Below are 16,533 nucleotides of genomic sequence, written 5' to 3'. Positions count from 1 at the left end.
ATGTTTCGCTTCCCCTCACTTGGAGATGACATTAAGAGGAAGAACACAGGATTATGTTTGCATGAGAGTCAGAGATGCACACCCCGCCCCACCATAGCCAGGGGGACAGTTGCCCCCATCCAAAAAAAATCAAGTAAATTAATAAAAATACTTTTTTTAAAAAAAAAGGAGGAAGATTCGGACAGATTTTTCTCAGCACTTGAGGTCAAAAGAAATCCCTAACATGCTAGACGGAGTCAGACAGAGGATGATGACAGGTGGGTGTCCTGCACCCCCCCCCCCCATATAGCATAAATCCTGCTGCGACCATGCGCCCCACATAAGGATTGAAACAAACAAAAAAATCACTTGCGGGGGGGGGAGAGAAGGAAGACGGAGTGCTGCTGTGAACTTCTTTGCAAGCATCGCCCCCGCCAGTCGGGCGGATCCCGCAGGGGGCGTCCGCTCCCTCACAGAATGGCCCGGCTTGCGCCCCCCGCCCCGTCCCCGCCCTGCCCCGCCTCCCCATCGCGGAGAATAGAAGGGGCGGCGCTTGGCGAGCGCGCTCCGCGACTGCGAAGGAGGCCGGGCCGCGATCGGCGTGCGGAGAGCGGACGCGGCACGAGAAGCGGCAGCAGCGGCAGGAGGAGCGGGTGCCTGTCCGGGGAGGCGGCGAGCGGCTGCAGCATCTGCAGCCGGCAGGCCCGGGGTCGCGATGTTGCCTGCGGCGCGGGCCGACTACCTGGCGCCCTGGTGGGCGTCGTGGCTGCACGGGCTGCCCCACTTGAGCCTCCGCCTGCAGCCGGTCTCCAGCGCCTTCCGCCCGAGGGACGCCGACTACCAGCAGGTGCGCTGCCCGCCCGCCCGGTGCATGATCCCCTTCCCCCGTAGGGTAGAATGAATGGAGCGCCCTCCATGCAAAACCCCACTCCAAACCCACTGCGGCGCTTGGCTGGGCCTCCCGCGCTTCCCAGCGCGACCTTCAGCTCTGGGGTGGTTGCCAGGTCCTGCGGTGGGAGCCCCCCGGACTGGATCTCTCGGCCTACCGAAGAGGGAGGGAGAGAGATCCGGAGTGCCCCCCCCCGTCGGTTTCCCACAAAATGCCTGCCCTCGACAAAACGCCTCCTCTAATGGAAGGGGCTTGCAACTCCGTCAAGTGCCGTCCTCGCTGCCCCGCTTTGTTTCTACCCCAACTCCTAGGGGCCGAGGTCCGTTCGCCCCCCCCCCCAAAAAAATTTGAGCCCCCCAAGTTGATGGGCATTGTTCAAATAGTGTGGGTGCCCCACGTCTTGTGATGGATGTATGGATTATTGGGGGCGGAGCTTGCCTCCCCCCCCCCTATTTTATTCAAGTTAGCACCCCTGCGCTCATTCATCCGCACCCCCGATGGCTATTCTGAGCGTGGTGGTCTCGTGAAATCCTCGTGGGCGGTTGTTGCCTTGCGCACCTTCTTATATTCTCCTGTGCGTATCCGATCAGGACGCAAATGACTCGTGGCCGCCGGTCCTGTACTCCTTTGGAGTAAAGCAGACCAGCATCCAGTCTCCCGCAGTGCCTCTTTTGACCCCTTTTTGCGGCATCCCAGCCAATCGCCTGGGGGGGGGGGCAGCCTGGGGGAAAAAACCCAAACATGCCAGGTCCTGTGTCCTCTGTGCTGTGGGCAAGATTCAGTGGCTCTGATTTTAAATATTAAGCTGTGTAGCATTTTATCCCCTCCATCCGTCACCCACCCCACCCTTTTGGGGGAAATTGACCTGAATTGCAAATTAAAATAGACGCGCGCATCCGATGATGAGAGTTGTCATTTGAATTTTGCAAATCTTTTTAAAGAAGCAGGCGTCTCTGTGTTAATAAGGCATCTTTCTGAGTCCTGCCTGAAGGTTATGTTTCGCTCGGCTCTTGCACATGCAAAGGCAGTTACATTTTCCATTGGCTTCCCCAAAACTGGATTCTGCCCCCTTCTCCCCATCTCCCTCAGGCCCACAAAATATAACACTCTCCCCCCCCCCGCAACCCCCCCCCCGGCAAAACTAACCCTCTCTCTTATTTGCATGTGTGATATGCTAGCAACCCTCCTTGTCTGCTCTTCAGATAGCTGGATCCTTTATCTTCCCCCTCAGTTCCCTGTGCATCCTTGTTTGGGTGGAAATCTATTTGTAAGTAGCGATCCCATTAACTTCCGTTGATTAGCTGAACGCTTCAGATACGCTGCTATCCATTCTGGATGCACAGTGTTTGCTGTATTTTGTCATCTCCGTATTTGGAGCCAGTTCTGTTGTGTTTCCTTTGCTGTCCGTATACTGGTTTGCCTTGGTAATGATGTGGCAGAGTTCTTCATTGCTCTGGGTCTTCATTGATTGCATTTCTGTTTTTTCTCCCACCCCCCTTCCACTGCCAATTTCAAGATGGCATACATTTTATCCTCACACCAAGCCTGTTAGGTTAGGCTGAGAGATGGTGACTTGATCATCTGAGGGTCACTCAGTGAGAACTTCATGGCTAAGTGGGTCTTCTTAGGCTGATAGTCAAGAACAGTGTTTCCTAACCTGTGGGTTTTGACCCAGAAGTGTAGATGGGTTGCGGGCTTTATAAGTAAATCCCAAATATCACTTGCAGCTTTTAACTGGCATGAAGGAGTACCTCTTACAGCTGTTTTACAGTGGTGCCCCGCAAGACGAATGCCTCGCAAGACGAAAAACTCGCTAGACGAAAGGGTTTTGCGGTTTTTGAGCTGCTTCGCAAGACGAATTTCCCTATGGGCTTGCTTCGCAAGACGAAAACGTCTTGCATTTTTTGCAAGTTTGTTTCCTTTTTTTTAACACCGTTAATACAGTTGTGACTTGACTTCGAGGAGCAACTCATAGAACGCGGTGTGGTAGCCTTTTTTGAGGTTTTTGGCGATTTTTGAAGCTTTTCCAAAACTTTTCCGACAGCGTGCTTCGCAAGACAAAAAATTTGCTAGACGAAAAAACTCGCGGAACGAATTAATTTCGTCTTGCAAGGCACCACTGTATTGGCTTATTATAATGCTGTGTTGATGCTTGTAACCGCATGTCTGAAAGATTCTGGTAGAGCATGACACTGCTTAATCTCTGGGTCGTGAGTCCCGTGTTGGGTGAAAGATTCCTGCCTTGCAGGGGGTTGGACTAGATGACCCTTGTGGTCCCTTCCAGCTCTTCAATTTTATGATTCTGTGATTCTCATTGGCCAGTTCTCTGCTGGCTGGTGATGCTTCTGGGGACGGTTTCCCACAAAGTGCTAACAGAGCTTGCATCAGAGGCAAGCTGTAATACTCAAAAAACTCCCTGTATGAGCACTTTCTGGTGAACCATCTCAGAACCCGTTAATAGTCAAGGGTAATTTGTAGTTTGCTTAGAAACAAAGACGTTTGAGTGTATGTGAAGCCCATTTGCAACCAGATCTCACCACTTGTGCAGAAAGAACAATGGCTCATTGAACTATCATGTGACAGGACCCTCAAAGACAACAGCATTTCCAAAAATTGTCAGAATGTTGGTTTCATGTTGCCATTGAGTAGCCTGAACTTGTTGATGAAGAAGTAGTATCTGCGCTGCTGCCATTTGGTAGCCCATACCTTTGGGAGGCAGGATTTTCAGCAACGACTGCTATGAAGACTGAAATGCAGAAGCAGGCTATGTTTCGGGAAGGATCTGAGACTGTGTCTGACAACCAATAAACCCTGCACTCACCTGCTCTTTAGCAAAATGCAAGCTCTGTCATCCCATTGATACCTGCCAAAGTGAACTTCATCATGAAAAAATTATAAGATATAATGAACTACAAATATTTTTAACAGGCCTTGTGTAACTGCGTTTGTGGAATGAATTTATAAAGTTGTTGCAATCTCTCTGTCTCGAGACAATGGAGTGTGCCTCTAGAGGTCAAGCACCAAATTTATATTACTTACCAATCAGGTGTTGGTTGTTTTTACACTCCCATGAGCACAACAATGATTATCTTTGTAAGCCCTATAAATATTTCATCAAATTCTGTATGTTGCATATACGTCTCACATAATGGTTGTAAAATAGGCAGACTTGCATTTTAAATGCACAAAACCAATGGCCACTGAAGACCTGTGGTCCAAAATTCATGTGACAATATAGCGATGGGTTACTGCACAAAGTAAATTTGGGCTTATGGGTTGCCGTACAAAAAAAGACTTGAAATCACTGCTTTAGGAAACGAACATTTCTTTTGGGTGGCTGTGTGCTTGTTCCAAACATGGAAAAGTGGAAAAGTAGTGTCCGTAGAAACTATCTGTAGAAAGAGGCTTTGTCCAATGTAAAAATAAATCGAGTAGCTTTGTGTCCTTAACCATCCCTTAGGCCTGCTTAGGTCACTTCTATGCTCTCTTGGAAATTATGGAGTGTGATACAGTGGTACCTCGGGTTACAGACGCTTCAGGTTACAGACTCCGCTAACCTAGAAATAGTACCTCGGGTTAAGAACTTTGCTTCAGGATGAGAACAGAAATCATGCTCCAGCAGCGGCAGCAGGAGACCCCATTAGCTAAAGTGGTGCTTCAGGTTAAGAACAGTTTCAGGTTAAGAATGGACCTCCAGAACGAATTAAGTTCCACTGTATGTGTTTAGCTGGTATCGCTTTGTCGGCAGGAAGTTGTGTACATGTGTGCTGCTCCAAGTTCCAACTGGGACTTGACCCTCACTGTGGGACTTGTCTCAAAGTTTCCCTGTGTGATTACTTAACCTGTGATAACAATGTTTAGTGCTCACTTTGCCTTTTGATGTATTTGGGAGTCTCTTTCCCTGCTGGCAGTTCCTCAAAATTACTATTAATAACCAAGGGTCCTGCAGTTATGTAAATGTGCCCTTAATTAGTTCAGAAAGCCGCAAAGGTGAGAACCATTCCCTTTCCCTCTCTAATAGAGGCTGTCTGATTCTCATCATTCTTTCAGAGCCTGGTGGTATGTAGGCCAGCTCATTGCAATTGCTATGAAGATGTCAGTGACTTTTTTTACAACTACCTTATTGCTGTCAATTTGTTAGAATATGGGCCAGGAAAAGCAGAGTACTTAGGCTTTGTATGGAAGATGCTCCATTCATGAGTACCAGAGGAAAGGTCACTCAAGTTCATTCCCTGGAAACTGTGGGAACCTCAAGCTTGAAGTTCGCCTCTGGCTGAGATGCTTTTCTGCCTGAAGGCGCCTTCTGTGCAACTTAAAGCCTACTAAACCTTCTCTAACATAGTTGGCTCAATAAAAGTTATTTTCTTAAAGATTCAAGTCAGGTTCGGCATAGTATTTACCTAGGTTGTTTTTTTACCCCTCTGGTAAAAAACTAGTTGGAAAGAATCTTAATTCACGAGTCTGTGTAGGTCAGGCAATAACACTTCCTTTACTTTATAGTCCTTTATGAATTCATATATTCAGTTCAGATTACATAAAGCAATAGATTTATCTATGGATTGTACATAGCTGGCAGGAGTTTGAATACTGAGCACTTAACACCTGCTGGGCTAGATATACTTTCGTTTTCCTTTTGAAGGAAGCATACACTACTGCAAAGCCTTGTGAAAGATCTAAGAATTCGTGCTGCTAGGCAACGCAGTATTGCCTCTGCTGTCACTTTAAGAATTGTATTGGCAAACCCTTTAGTAGAGATCATCAGAAATTCTGTTTTCTATTCCTTCTGCTGCGTTTTGCACACGCACCCACACGCATATGGCTTGCCTTATTCACTTTTTATTTCACAATTTCTGCATCTAATAATAGCAGCCTACATGCTGGTTAAAAGCTAGACATCTGATGTGTGTGTGTGTGTGTTAGTATAAAGGGTGAGCACATTTTCCCATTAAAAAAACACAAATCTTGCAGGCCAGGTCTCAGCACCCAATCCGTTTCCACTCAGTGCACACATGTATTTTAAGGGGAAACTAGACTTTTCTTATGTCCAATACATGTACAGTGGTACCTCGGATTACATACACTTCAGGTTACATACGCTTCAGGTTACAGACTCCGCTAACCCAGAAATAGTACCTTGGGTTAAGAACTTTGCTTCAGGATGAGAACAGAAATTGTGTGGTGGCAGCGCGGTGGCAGCAGGAGGCCCCATTAGCTAAAGTGGTATCTCCGGTTAAGAACAGTTTCAGGTTAAGAACAGACCTCCAGAACGAATTAAGTTCTTAACCCAAGGTACCACTGTATAGGACTGGCACAAAGTACAAAGAGTAGTTTAAGCAGTAGCTCTTTTCTTTTTTCCTAATTAATTACCTCAGCGTGGTGATTCTAATGTAGAGGAACTACTGTTTGTTCCTTTGGAAGTTGCTACCTACCTAGTTGAATGCCCACGTGAGTTCTTCTCGTACGCTGCACTGGTCAGATGTTACCTTCTACCTTGGCAGGTGGTTGTGTTTCATTGCGGCACTGCCGTAGTTAATTTTTTATTCACGGTGTAGTGCAAGTCGTACTACCTCTGGTTGCACGTCTCAAAATATTCTGTCCACGGAAGGTTTGGCAGCTTGCGGGTGAAACCTTGTTTCCTGCTTGGCAGGGGATTGGACTTGATGGCCCTTGTGGTCTCTTCCAACTCTATGATTCTATGAAAGCTTTCCAATTCCGTTGGCAGGAATGCTGAATCCAAACTGGGCTAATTGAATCCAGGACTTCAAGTCATTCCCCGTGTGGCTGAGGCATGTGATTGGCTGCGATTCTAGCTTGAGGCATAAGTTGGTAATGGCATTGGCAGATCCGTAGCAGGAAAAGGCGGATAATGGCATTGAACTGGATATGACGGCAGCCAGTCTTTAGGTGTTTTCCTGGAAAAGAAATGAATGGGGCTTGGGTTCAGGAAGCAAAGCCCCAACATTGTTTACATAAAGTAGACCATGGGTATTCCATAGGCACAAGTACAGTGGTACCTTGGTTCCCGAACAGCTTGGCTCCCAAACGCCACAAAGTGAGTATTTCGGTTTGTGAACTTTTTTTGGAAGCTGAATGTCTGCGGCTTCCGATTGAGTGCAGGAAGCTCCTGCAGCCAATCGGAAGCCACACCTTGGTTTTCGAACTGTTTCAGGAGTCGAACGGACTCCCAGGATGGGTTAAGTTCGAGAACCAAGGTACCACTGTATTCTTCGCTATACTTTTATTCCACAGAGAAGAGTCAATCCAAAGGGCAGCTGCAGGCTACAGTGGTACCTTGGGTTACATACGCTTCAGGTTACAGACTCCGCTAACCCAGAAATAGTACCTCAGGTTAAGAACTTTGCTTCAGGATGAGAACAGAAATCGTGCTCCGGCGGTGCGGCAGCAGCGGGAGGCCCCATTAGCTAAAGTGGTGCTTCAGGTTAAGAACGGACCTCTGGAATGAATTAAGTTCTTAACCAGAGGTACCACTGTAGTCCCTTCAAGGCAGGAATATGCAGCTGCCCCATGCGGCAGCTAGACTGGCGACTGGGAGTGGCCGCCGAGACCATATAACACAGGTCCTGAAAGACCTACATTGGCTCCCAGTACTGAGGTTTTTCAGCCCCACTGCTTTCTCACTGCAGTCCCTCACATCCCCCGCAAAAAAAACTCCACGTGCTCCTGAAGGTTTGAAGGCCCTTGTGGAGCAGTAAATGTAAAGGTACCTCTGCCCGTATGGGCCAGTCGTGTCCGACTCTAGGGTTGTGCGCCCATCTCACTTAAGAGGCCGGGGGCCAGCGCTGCCCAGAGACACTTCCGGGTCACGTGGCCAGCGTGACGAAGCTGCTCTGGCGAGCCGGCACCAGCGCAGCACACGGAAACGCCGTTTACCTTCCCCTAGAAAGCGGTCCCTATTTATCTACTTACACTTTAGGGGTGCTTTCGAACTGCTAGGTGGGCAGGAGCTGGGACCGAAGACGGGAGCTCACCCCGCCGCAGGGATTCGAACCGCCGACCAAGCGATCGGCAAGCCCTAGGCGCTGAGGTTTTACCCACAGCGCCACCTGCATCCCTGTGGAGCCGTATCAGAGGTGAAAGAGAGGGTCTGCAACTCGATTGGAGAACAGCTTGCAGTGCATGATTCCAGCCTTAATATCTTGAACTGTGAGTTGGCACTCACAATGACAAGATACAGTTCAGTTGGTTGGAGCGTGGTGCTGATGGCGCCACAGTTGCAGCTTCATCAATCCCCATGTGAGACAGCTGCACATTCCTGCACTGCAAGGAGTTGGACTCTAGATGATCCCCAGAGTCCCTTACAAGTCTATGATTCTGTGATTTGGCTTTTATCTCTCCACATTAAGGACTGATGTAGATAAGCAATCGCCAGCTAAACATTACGGATGTGGTATGTTTTGTGGTGGTTTCTGCTGCCCTAAGATAGGGCGTGCTCAACCTAAAAGAGAATGCAGCCTCCTAATGTGTGCCCTAGTTGTTAACAGATTCGCTGCAAGCTTGTTGTCACAAGACGGATAGCTGGTAAACATCTCTTTTGCAACCTGAAACAGGGTTTCAAGATACAGCTACAAGGCATTGCTGGTAATAGAGAATTCAGATCACAACATGTGTGGGTCAGGAATGGCACAATTAAACTAACACATTCTCTCGATTTTAACTAGAGTTAATCGACCCTTGGGTATTATATTTGACCTCTCTGAATCCCAATCTGTTTGAATTTGCAGAAAGCCCCAATTAAGAATAAGCATAATTGCCTGTAGAAAATAAATGTGCTTGGTCCAGAGGCTCCAGCATTGGTCAAATATTAGGAACGGAAAAAAGAATCTGCTCTCTCATAAGTTAGTATTCAAGGAGGGTTGGATCTCTCTAAAAATAAGGCTTCCCTTAATTCACTACAAAATTGCTTGAAACGGCAATGCGGTTGAGATCTGAGTTGGCCTTTCAGAAGGCCATTCAGAAGCTGGAGAAAGCAACATGGGATGGGGATGAGGTCTCTACCTCTGCCACCATCATCCCTGTCCCATGAGTATGACTGTCTGAAGCAGTGAGCCTGCTTCTCCCAGTATGGGCTCCCCTTTCAATAGAGAACCCTGATTTCCCTTGGTTCCCCATCTTGCGGACACCTGCACATGTACTGGAGGCTTTCTTGCTTCAGATAATCATCCTGCAATTTACGGAGGAGGACAGGGGTGCATGTGGGTTGAGCTAGTGTGTTCTCTCCAGCTGCTAAACACATGACGACCGCTGGAAGGATGCTGCTACAGGAAAGCCAGCAAATGCAGTGCAAGGAAGACGTTGTATTAAAATGCTATGCAGAGCATGTGCAAAAGAGATCCAGTTGAGAGTAGAAGTGCCAAACAAGGTGGGAGTAGCCTGCTCCTGGCTGCTAATGAATTTGCAAAGTGAGATGAATAGCTTCTTCCCTGTATGCTAAAGAGGGGCAGTTGCGTTCAGTAGTGAACCTGTCACTCCCAGTCCTTCTTGAGCCCAAGTCTGATAGGATAGAATGAGCACATGAATTCCAGCTTGGCAGCTTTAATCTCCCTTTGAAACCTTTTTGCTGAAGTCTGGCAAGTGTCTTGCTGAATGCCCAGGAAAACCTGAGTTGCTTCTGTGCTGATTTCTGAGTGTTAGCTGTTTTTAATGTCTGATTTGGGTACATCCATTCTCTTGTACAGGTAGCCCGGCAACCTACATGGCAGGAGGGCATTGCTGGCACACATCGTCTTAGGAAAGTAGTGGTGGCATATATCATGTTCAAACATGTAAGGGTGAAAGGGCCCTTGGTGGTAAGGTTGAGGCCACATGATAAGTGTATCTTGAGTAGATATGAGGGCCAGACTTGGCATTGGGGTTGTTTTAGGGTGGGGGATGCTAGTTCCTGGGTTATATTCCTGATGAATGATGTAGTGCTACTAGTGAGCCATTGCATGTGAAGTGTGTGTGTGTGTGTGTGTGTGTGTGTGTGTGTGTGTGTGTGTGTTTGGGGGGGAGTCTGTAAACCAGGCATAGGCAAACTTGACCCGCCAGATGTTTTGGGACTACAACTCCCATCATCCCTAGCTAACAGGACCAGTGGTCAGGGATGATGGGAATTGTAGTCTCAAAACATTTGGAGGGCCAAGTTTGCCTATGCCTGTTGTAAACAGTCCCAGACCCTTTCATCTGCATAGTGGAAGACTCCTCCCTCAGAGTTGGCTTGTAGATCCTTGATAATGCATTTGACAAAGCCTTATTTGGGAGCAGTAGCTGGTGATTTGTGATGGGACTATGTGATTTATTTATTTTTTACTATTATTTATTAAATTTCTATATAACACAGACTTTTAGATTTACTGCATAATAACCTCTCTCCCCCTCCCCCCCCCCATTCCATCTCTGCATACGAGGGCTGGGCAATATCTGGTTTTCAACATTGCAATATATCACCAGCTAAAAACATCACAATATACCGAGCTATCACGATGTCTGAAATGAAGATGGAGCTATGTAGAGGAATTGGCTGGCTTCACGTTTCCCCCCGCATGGTGGTTTATGCATAGCGCGCGCACACACAGCATGATATGTGATATATTGCCAGGTCAAAAATTATGAAACCGATATCACAATGTGGACTTGAAACCAGTTTTGCCCAGCCCTACTGTACACTCAAACACACACGGACAGTAACATGGTGTGTATCTGAAGTGACCCCTGGCCCTGTAAAACTTCTGCTAAGATTCATTTGTTTAGTCTTTTAAGTTGCCACCAGACTGTTCAGCTTCTAGCTGCCCCAGATAAATACAAAGTTGTCTGTTGTTTAGAGGGGATGTTCCTGTTCTGATTCATTTCACCACTCTGAAATGCCCTTCTTTAGGGCCGTGCTGTCATTTCTAGGGAGTGAAAGCCAGGCTGGTAGGATGTAGTTTGGGACTTCTTGCAGTTGCGGGGTCAGAGTGCTTTGCCCAGAAGAAAATAAGTGGGAAGCTTGTTTTTGCTGGCTAAGGGAGGGAGGAGCTGGGCTTCCCCAGACTCATAGTGCTGAAGGGGCATTTGGAATCATGACCTCTTGCAGATTGCGGCGTGAAACTTGTTTGTGTGGGACAGAATTACTTACCAGCATCCCAGGAGAGAGATGCTCTGTGCTTCGTCTAATTGCTGCTGAAGGTAATGTTGGTTGTTTATCAGCAGAAAGTGGGAGATACTTATGTCTCCATTAAGCGGCTAATGTGAAACCTCTGTGGGATAAGTACCAATGGCTCCTGCAGTTCTATCAGATGCACGGGCTGGTTTTATAAAAACAGGCCGTGAAATAATGCAAGGTAGTCAGCATTTAACAGCCAGCAATGATGCCTTTCAGAGGTTGTTGGACTCCCATTGTCCTAATCCACATGATCAGGGGCTGATGGGAGTTGGAGTCCAGCAACATCTGCAAGGCACCAGGTCGGATACTTCTGATACTTGTAAGAATTGTTGCCTGCAAAACCACAACAAAAAGAATGGAGGACAATGTTGCAAATCTTTCACTGAGCAAACAGGGATAGAAGGTGAGAATGCAAACTCCCGGTTTAACTCTACTGTGATGTTTGGCGCTTTTTGTGTCTTGACTACAATTCTAGCAATGCCCCCTCTTTGCCTTCACGTGTGCATACAGTACATGTGCAGAAGGAGGCAAGTTGTAATTTGGAAACGTCTGCAAGACCAAAGCTTTTATGCATCAGTTTGCAAGAGAGCTTTCTGCGCCACTATTCACATCATAGATGGAATCCGACATAATGCTAAGTCTCTTGTTCTATCATTGAAAGGATTTCCCTTTGCACAAAAAAATGTTTCCCCTCCCCTAATGCGCCCTCTAAATTTGTTTTTAGGGGTTTTCCCAACCTTCTGGAGCAGATTTTAGGAGGGTGCATGGGAGCAGGGAGCCCTGTTACGTGCTGACAGGTTGCAGTTGGTGAATGTCACTCAGTGTCTTTGAGTCTTCTCTTATTATTTTCATTAATTACGGTAAACTGTTTGGGGTACTGTGACTGTAGGGCAGACCGTGGGACATTAGGCTAAGCAACCAACACCTTTGTTAAAGCTTGTAGTTCCTATAAAGTTCCATGTGCAACCAGATTGCTATGCCTGAAGAATGCTTTTAAAAGTCACTGATAGTGTCCTTATGTCCTTCTGATGGCAGACGTAAGAGTGTTCCAGAGTGGATGTTATATTTTATGAAGTCAACTGCATTGTCATAAATCAAAAGTGTATCACCCAGTATTGGGATTAAATCCTTCACACTTATTGCTTGAGAGCTGCTCAGTTCTTTCTCACTTTGGACGAGAGAAGTTATCTGACAGATGCTATTAAATAAATGACAGTTTTTTATGCCACATTTTGGACCAGCGTGATGGACAAAAGCCTACAAAAAAACTTCATGTACACTGTGTGTGATGTGTGTTTGTGCATGCAGATAACATCCAGGTTGCTGGGATTGCTGCAAAATATTGTATTGGAAATTTCACTGGTGATTGGTGTGCTGGTTTCAGCTGCATGTGTTAGGAGTGGGGGGTATGTGGAAGAGTAGTAGTATTGTACTAAAGCATATTGACAGGAAGGAAGCACTTAGACAATGCACAGTTGTATTGGGCTTCTTGCTTGGCACTTCTGACCTCTGATTCACAGGCAAAGCTAGGAGAGCTTCTGGTTTTTGTAGATTAGTGTAAGACTTCTTTGCTTTTGCACTGGTAAGTCATTGTGCTGCTAGAGGGGTACAGTCTCAAAGTGCACCAAACGTAGGCATAAAACAACAACCAGTGAGGATCACCTCATTCCTATTGAAAACTATGTCATTTGTAATTATGTCACCCAACTTCTACAGGGATAACTTATCCTCAGAACCCCAACTTTAACTTGTTCCAACTTTGCACACCATTCACTGTGCAGATGCATTTGAAAGGTTGGTTAAGGACATGGAATCCAAGAGAGTTCGTGCTAGGGCTTCCAGGAGAGAACTGCAAGTCCCAATCTTAAAGTGGGGAGGCTTGCAAAAGCCTTTGTGAGCCTCTCTCTCCCCCCACTTTATAATCGGAGGAAGATTGGGAACTTGGGAGGGGACTTGCGAAAGCTTTTCTCCTTCCAAGTCCAGTCTAAAAGGCTTCTTTCTCCAGCTTTAAGATCTGAGCAAACAGGATTGTGGCTGTCAACCAAAATAATGTCACATGATTGCCAGGTGAGTGGCTCCTTCCACCTGTTAATTTTGGCTGGATAGTCAGGTCCTGATAAGGATCTGGGCCGTGGAGCCAAAACTGTTTCCCACCCTCTGGGTTATCTGAACCCGGGTTTGTGGTTTAGCTCTCCCCAAACAAACTGTGAGCTGCAACTATGGTTTGTCCTTTGGAGAATGAAACCCCTAGCATAGGTTGGGACAACAAGGTAAGCCAAACGGTGACTTAGCACAGCAGCAGAATGACCAGGCAAGATCAAAGCAGCTTCAAGTCTCTCTTCCAGAATCCCATACAGTAGAGTCATAGAATTGTAGAGTTGGAAGAGAACAATACAGGAATCTTAGCTAAAGTATCCATGCATGACTTAGAATTATATACGAATGACAACTGTGTGTTCATGAAGGAACTTGGGTGAGTGACATTGTGAAATTAGCCGCCCTTTCAGTTTCCCCAGTGCCATTGTGGTTGACTTTTCGGGATAACTATAGAGTTGTTCTGATTCTTCTCCTTCTGCCATTCCTGCAGCAGACATGAGCTGCAGAAAAGCTAAAGGCAAGAGTTTGGTGGCGTTTGAAGAATAAGGTGACAATTGAGATTGGGAGTAGTAAGTAAGGGGTCAAAGAGAGGGAAAGGTGATGGTTCACGATGGCTGAGGATATCAAGTGAGCTCACCTCAGGGGTCAGCAAACTTTTTCAGCAGGGGGCTGGTCCACTGTCCTTCAGACCATGTGGTAGAGCAGACTATATTTTTTGGGGTGGGGAATGAACGAATTCCTATGCTCCACAAATAACCCAGAGATGCATTTTAAATAAAAGGACACATTCTACTCATGTAAAAGCACACTGATTCCTGGACCGTCCGCGGGCCGGATTGAGAAGGCGACTAGGCCCCCGGGCCTTAGGTGGCCTACCCGTGGCTCAGCTCATCCTTGCCTTGCTATGATGGGGAGGTAACAAACTGGGGAAGGGCTGTGATAGAACATCTGCTTTGCATGCAGAAGCGCCCAGGTCCAATCCCCAGCTTCTTCAGATAGGGCTGAGAGCAGCGTTTGAAATTCGCCAGGCACATTTTGCACTTGGGTATCAGCCACTTGTGTCCACGTGAAGATGCCTTGGTGCCAGGATGACGCCTGGCGTCTCCACCATCTGGTGGTGCATGCCTGGGGACCCTTGAATCTTGCCTGTTTTCACATACTAATACCACATTTTTAGAGTTCTATCAGTGATATTTTATCTGCACAATCAGAATGAATTTCACGAACCAAAAAGTCATAATGGGAAAATACGACTTTCGAGCCGCCTGGCCCCAAAATGGCAAATAGACATCCCGTTTTGGCGGGTGGTGCTGTGGTCTAATCCACAGAGCCCTAGGGCTTGCTGATCAGAAGGTCAGCGGTTCGAATCCCCATGACGGGGTGAGCTCCTGTTTCTCGGTCCCTGCTCCTGCCTACCTAGCAGTTTGAAAGCACGTCAAAGTGCAAGTAGATAAATAGGTACCGTTCCAGCGGGAAGGTAAACAGCGTTTCCGTGCACTGCTCTGGTTCGCCAGAAGCGACTTAGTCATGCTGGCCACATGACCCGGAAGCTGTACGCCGGCTCCCTCGGCCAATAAAGCGAGATGAGCGCTGCAACCCCAGAGTTGTCTGTGGCTGGACCTAATGGTCAGGGGTCCTTTTACCTTTACCTTTAACCCTGCTTTAAGGAACCAGTGGGCTCCAGGCTTATATATTTGAATTTCTAACACCGGCTGAGAGAGACTCCTGCCGGAAACCCTCAGAGCTGCTGCCAGTCAGTGTAAACAATATTGAATGAGAACCAGCATGCCAAGGTTACTGTGATTTGGGATGTTTTAACAAAAACTGCCCTTCTTCCCTTATGGGGTATCCAAGAGCCCATATAGAGTCCTTACGTGGGTTCCCTATTGGTAGGAGAAAATAACAGAGGCCAACCAGAGAATATTGAGAAGCAAAGCAGCTAGTAAGCCTGATCTTTATTGATCTGTTGCAGCTCACATACAGGAAAGGAGGAGGACCCAGAACAAAGGTGTGCCTGCCCTTATATAAAGGTAAAGGTACCCCTGACCATTAGGTGCAGTCACAGACGACTCTGGGGTTGCGTGCTCATCTCACTGTGTAGGCCTAGGGAGCTGGCATTTGTCCACAGGCACCTTCCAGGTCATGTGGCCAGCATGACTAAGCCGCTTCTGGCAGACATTTTAAATTCCCTGCCTTGGAGCTCAAGACCACACATCCATACATCATACATACATTGCAGAAGGGGTGTAACCCAAGACCTCCCTCCACAAACATCATACCCACATCACAGAAAAGGCGGTCTACAGCAGAAATTTGAGTGTTGTTGTTTTTCCTGTCTGGCAGGTTTTCTGATAATGCCTTAACTGATTGCCTTTCCTGGTGGTCTGCCCATTCCTTTGAAATGGTGATTACCCACTTCCTGAAATAATGGGAAAGTTCCCTCACCCCCTCCCTTTTTGCAGAGAAAACATTTGGTCACTTTGGGAGTCAAAATGGTTTCAGGAAAGTCTTCCTGTGCTACTCCAGACATTGATACATTTATGAACATTTATTATATACATATATATGACCTTAAAATTCTTATAACAGGCACTATGTGTGATGACCATTCTAAATACAAAGGTTTCTACAGAGTCCCATGTGGAGGCATGCCTTTTGCAAGACCACAGAGTTTTCCCTGCTTGGTGATATTAGGCCACATTGGAGAGGACTTTTGGGGGCTGAGTGCGCGGGGCGCCGTGCCAGGATGAAACTGAGCGGCCATTTATCAGCCCTGTAGCTGGCGGTTGGGGAAAGGAAGCGGGCAGAGTTATTTCTTCCTTCTCTTGTTTCTCCTCCCACACACCCACCCCTTTGTGAAACGCTGCTCTGAGCTCAGGATTGGAAGAGGCCCAAGTGGGAGCAGATACAGGCCAGGCTGCGGACCGTTGCCTCTTGCAAACTTGGCACAGCTTGGGATTATTGGTGCCAGCAGGGAAGCGGGCTTTGGAGCGTGGCACAGCAGCTGCCCACTCTGGGGGATCCCTGATGGTAATTCTTCCCTTCCCAAGGGCACTTGGTGGTGTGAGTGTTGGCGATGAAACGTGCACTGAATGCTTCTCTTCGCAGGCAGAGAATAAACCGGCGGCGGGGGTCTGCTGCCAATCAAAGCCATGTGACTGCAGCATCCTTGTCATTCTGTTCTGCCTGTGGCAGGTGACTGCATACTGTGTCTTGAGCTTTGTCCTCCAGTGCACCATAACTCAGTACTTCACCAACTGCTGTGCAGTCAAATATAGTATTGGATCCTTCCAAAACGCAGGTCTCTGTAATCACAGAATTGTAGAGTTGGAAAAGGACCCTAAGGATTCTCTAGTCCAACCCCCTGCAATGGAGGGATCTCCAGGATAGATGACCATCCAACCTCTGCTATAAAATTTCAACTGTC

At 47.3% G+C, this 16,533-nt stretch overlaps 1 protein-coding gene across 3 annotated transcripts in view; it reads left to right on the top strand.

Moving 5' to 3' along the window:
* The first annotated feature begins 584 nt into the window (after positions 1-584).
* TTYH2 (tweety family member 2) overlaps positions 585-16,533 on the top strand; it is an 83,324-nt gene continuing 67,375 nt past the window's right edge. The window contains exon 1 of one of the 3 annotated variants that reach the window (XM_081180897.1): positions 585-826. In XM_081180897.1, coding sequence (XP_081037023.1) covers positions 695-826 — 132 coding nt within the window. In that variant the 5' untranslated portion in view covers positions 585-694. Of the gene's footprint in view, positions 827-2,020; positions 2,136-16,533 lie in introns of those variants that run through there. The other 2 variants (XM_081180895.1, XM_081180896.1) reach the window with 2 other exon arrangements.

Source organism: Podarcis bocagei (genome assembly GCF_964188305.1).
Source record: "Podarcis bocagei genome assembly, chromosome: 2".
Classification (NCBI taxonomy): domain Eukaryota; kingdom Metazoa; phylum Chordata; class Lepidosauria; order Squamata; family Lacertidae; genus Podarcis; species Podarcis bocagei.
Note: the sequence above shows the minus strand (reverse complement) of the source record. Positions and strands in the feature narration are given on the sequence as shown.